The sequence below is a fragment of the Echinops telfairi genome, unplaced genomic scaffold (genome assembly GCF_000313985.2).
Source record: "Echinops telfairi isolate 266 unplaced genomic scaffold, ASM31398v2 ScPeMD7_7468;HRSCAF=8506_0, whole genome shotgun sequence".
NCBI lineage: Eukaryota > Metazoa > Chordata > Mammalia > Afrosoricida > Tenrecidae > Echinops > Echinops telfairi.
In genome coordinates, this window is record NW_022111369.1 from 72,595,608 (window position 1) to 72,600,430 (window position 4,823).

The window sequence follows — 4,823 nt, forward strand, 5'->3', positions numbered from 1 at the left end:
ATGGGAGTTTTCTTTGTTGAAATAGCCACTCATATCTTTGGCCAATCTTTTCATTGAATTGTTTTTTTCAGGTGAGGTTTAGAAATTTTCTACACATTTTAGATTAGTCCCTTGTCTTATACGTTGTACCCATTTCCCCCCTGATTAGTATGATCTTTTTATATTTTAGTGAAGGCTTTTTAAGCATTCAAATATTTAATGTTTAGAGATACCAGTGGTCTGAGTTGTCTTCTGCTCTTTGTGAGAATTTAGTTATCTTTTAAAGTGTATTTATTAATGTATGTATATATCAATATGTGATAGTGTATGTATAAGTACCTGGAATTTCCCCCATTTTCTCTCTATTGTTGTTATGATTTTTATATTTAGGTCTTTGGCTCATCTTGGATTATTTTGTACATAGTGTGGACAATGGATCCTATTTAAATTTTCTTTAAATAGATATTGTGTTTTTCCAGCTTCATTTGTTAAATGGATTATCTCTTCCTCATTTAATTGGATTTGGTCATTTGGCCAAAATCAGTGATCTCTGGATGTGTATATTTACTTCTGGTTTCTCACATAAATACCATTGATTTGTGTGTCTGTCCCTGTGCTGATAATAGACTATTTTAATCACTGTAGTTGTATATATTTGCGACCTGGAAATCAAGGTCTTATTTTTTAAAGTGTTTTACTTTATACTGAATCGCTTTCTTTCCATATAAAGTTGCTGATTGATTTTTCCATATTTCAAATTAATAATGATGGCTCTAAATAAAGATATAATGATATCTATGGGACTCTTTGAATATAAATGATATTTGTGCAATGTTAAGTCTTCTTAATAACGAGTATTGCATATCTCCCAGGTATGTAATTATATTTTGGTTTCTTCCAAAAAGGAAGAGCACACTCAGGATGTCTTAAACGGAAAGAACCAAAGCACAACTCCATGACTTGAGCTGCATACTGACATTTTCTATGGACAAAATATTGAGTGATGAGGGAGCATCCCAAGAAGATGGAAATAATACAAAAAGAACAAGTAGACATTACACCAGTTCAGGAGGTAGCATATGGCCAAGAAGTAATGGTACTGAAAGAAGAAGTACAAGCTGCACTGAAAGCATTAACCAAAAAGAAAGTTTCAGGTATTGCTGGAATACCAATAGAAGTGTTTCAAAAAGCTGATGAAGAACTAGAAGTATTAATTCTCCTGTGCAAAGAAATTTGGAAGACAGCTATCTGACCAATTGACTGGATGCTATCTACATTTTACCCATTCCAAAGAAAGGTGACCTAATAGAGAGCTCAAATTATAGAACAATGTCACTAATATCACATGAAAGTAAACTTTTCCTGAAAATCATATGAAAATGGTTGTAGAAAGTCATTGTCAAGGAGTTTTCAGAGATTCAGGATGGAACCAGAAGAAGGCTTGGAGCAAGGGAAATCATGGCTGATGTCAGATGTATCTTGGCAGAAATCACAGAATAACAGAAAGATGTTTGCTTGCTTTAATGACTACATGAAGGCATTGACTGTGTGCACCATAACTAGCTGTGGCTACACTTGAGAAGAGTGGGAATCCCAGAACACTACATTGTATTCATGGATATCCTTTACATGAATCAAGGGGCAGTTGTGTCAACAGACCAAGGATATACTGCATGATTTAAAATCAGGAAAATGGAATTTAGGGATATATTTTCTCACCATATTTATTCAATCTGTACAATGAACAAATAAACAGCAAGGGAAGTTGTGTCACATATGTATCTCGGGTTGTTAATAAGCCTTCCTCCAATCCTAGTTCTTCATTTTCTACATAGAATCCAGTTTCCCCAATTATTTACTGGATTTATGTATATATGAAATCAAAGATACCATGGGCATTACCTAAATCCCACAGTGCCTTGCTTACATACTAAGGTATTGAATATTAAATTTATAGCAAATTGCTATTTTAATATGTAAAACTTTATGTGAAGGGCAAATAATATATTTTGAAATATATGCTTTACCATGTACCCATATGTGTGATAAAATATTAGTCATACTAAACCACATATTTGTAAGCCCTGGGGTCTCACTCTTATTCTCATGATATTTGCAATTATTTCCTCTAACTAAAAATAGCAATGTTTTTCTCAATAGCGACATCAGGTTCATGTTACCTATTGTTCACAAACAGTGCTTGTCCATAATGTTTTTAAAGAACTGTTCTCAAATTTGCTCAAATTTGACAGTATTGTTAAATAATATGTAAAATATATGGGCTCTTAACACAAATATTTTAAATGCTTAATTGTGAAAAATATAATCATCATAATCATATTATTCTAGAGATATATCTAGATTCTGACAAAAAATTCACCGTTATTAAACATTCTCTCCTTATATAAGAATAGTCCATCATATTGTTAGTCATGTATATAGACATTTAAATGATGCTGTTCAAACTCAGTTTATCACATATTTAATTTGTGTGACTTCCACATATATGAGTCCATGAGCAGCAAAGTCTGTCATGACTTAGTAGATAATAAATGTCACCTAAAGAAAGAATCACAACTGGAGAAATAATGACAAATGAATATCATTGGAAAAAGACATTGCATTTGTTGAAGTCATCATGAGCAAAAATAAAAAAGTTTCCAAGAATTAGACTGACAAAAAGTCTCCAAAAATGGGCTTAAAACCCACTAGCTATTGCGAGGATGAGACAGGAATAGACAATATTCCCCTCTGCTATGCATAAGATGGCTATAAATCAAAGCTCAATAGCAACTAACAGCATTTATAAATATATGTCCATGTTTGTGAGGGTAAATCTAAAAATATTCTGAATAGCTATGACTCCAGAAAATGAGCTATGACACACTCTAATGAATTCAGAGAAAAGTTTTTAGAAATAAGATAATTAAAATGCATGCTTAACCTACTGAGAGGCAGGAACCTATTTTGTTCATTACTAGATCTGCTGACCCTACTCTAGTGTTAGAATAATTCAATGTGTTGCCCTTCAAAACCATTTATAACTAATGGATTAATCTGTTCACTAAGGTCAGTTCTTGTGGCCTGTAGATATGCTCATTATTATAAGTGTTTTATTTAAAATTGATAGCATCTATAAATTTTAATCATATTTTGCCTAAAAATATAGCATCTATAAAACTTATTATATCGTTTTTCTCAATTGTTTTCTTATTTTCAGGTATTTTTGGCTGAATACACAGGACCTCTGCTGATATACCTCCTTTTCTATTTGAGGATCCCGTATATATATGATGTAAAAGAGAGCTCTAAAGCATTGCGGCATCCAGTAGTGCAGTAAGTGATGCTGATACCCGCTGCGATACCCCTTGCTTATGACTCCCGGAAGCTCAGAGTAGAGTTATGGCCCCTGAGGTTTCATGGCTGTGGCACTTCAGAAGATCGCCAGGCCTTTTCCCGATGACATATTGGGGAAGGTTTGAATTGCCAACTGCCAAGTTGCAGTTTGCAGTTCAGCACTTTAACTAGTTGTTTTTTCTATTCAGGGAATCCAGTAATATCTATAGTACTTATATTAAGGAAGCAAGGAACTAGTAACCAGATACTGTACTCTGTTATTTAACTTTGTAAGTTCTTTTAAAATGAGTATAATTGGAGCACAATATTTTTAGGGAACCATAAACTATAGATACACAAATGTCTTATCAACTGAGACATTATACACAATTAATTACACTGTAAGTAGACATAATCTTATTTAGTAGTGACCAGTTTTATTTCTCTGGAGTCCAGGTCATGAATGTTTATGTGTTGGGCTGCAACTCACATAGTTGGATGTTCAAAACCACCAGCAGCTCTGTGGGAGGAAGACTGGCTTTCTCCTCCTGTAAATAATTACAGTCTCAGAAACCCCCATGGGTGGCTATGAGTCAGCATTGACTCAGTGGAAATGAGTCAGCATTGACTCAGTGGAAATGAGTCAGCATTGGCTCAATGAAAATGGAGTGAGTGACTGCTACTTATATCATTAGTAAGAGAAATATGAAAATCCATGAATATCATGAAAACAAGCATATTTTATAGTATTAGAATATTGTATAGAGCTGAAAAATACTTACCTACAAAAAGTTGTCATTGAACAGCAGGAAAATGAAGTCCTAATTTATAGGAGGGGTGAAATGTGTATTTTAAAAAGTACCTGCTGAAAGTTGCATTACACTATGACTAAGGTTACCATCACAGCAGATGATACACCTTTCTTTGTTGAAAGTGACAGCAACTTAGAAACATTTACTGATGATGATCAAAGACAACCTTCAATGTAGATTGCACTGCAACAAAAGAAAAGAAAAATGGTCACAAATGGGTCAATATGTAACATTGATCAGTGGAGGGAAGACTGAATCTGTCAGGAATTCCACTTTACAGGGATACACATTCAATGCTATTGAAAGAAATAGTTAAAAATAAAAATGAAATAATTTGATTTGCATTGCACAACCCTACCGCAAAGGATCTCATTAACATTTTAAAAAAGTAAAAATATCTCTTTGAAAACTCTGGTGTACCAGACTCAAGCTCATATATATATATACATATACATATATATATATATGAAAGCTTAATAACAATTAAGGAAAACTAGAGAATTGATGCCTTTGAATTATGGTGTTAACAAAGATCATGAAACATATCATTGCCTGCAGCTTGTTTATGTAGAGAAGCAATGAAAGCAAAGCTTGTAAGTGGAGGCTTCAAAAGGATGCTGGAGAACTAAAATGTTCCACTAATTCATTCAAGTCGTGTGTGTGTGTGTGTGTGTGTGTGTGTGTGTGTGTGTGTGT

At 33.5% G+C, this 4,823-nt stretch overlaps 1 protein-coding gene across 1 annotated transcript in view; it reads left to right on the top strand.

Annotated features, from left to right (window-relative positions):
- Positions 1–4,823, top strand: part of TECRL (trans-2,3-enoyl-CoA reductase like) — a 132,876-nt gene that overhangs the window by 69,810 nt on the left and 58,243 nt on the right. The window contains exon 6 of the mRNA XM_045284066.1: positions 3,200–3,315. Coding sequence (XP_045140001.1) covers positions 3,200–3,315 — 116 coding nt within the window. The remainder of the gene's footprint in view (positions 1–3,199; positions 3,316–4,823) is intronic.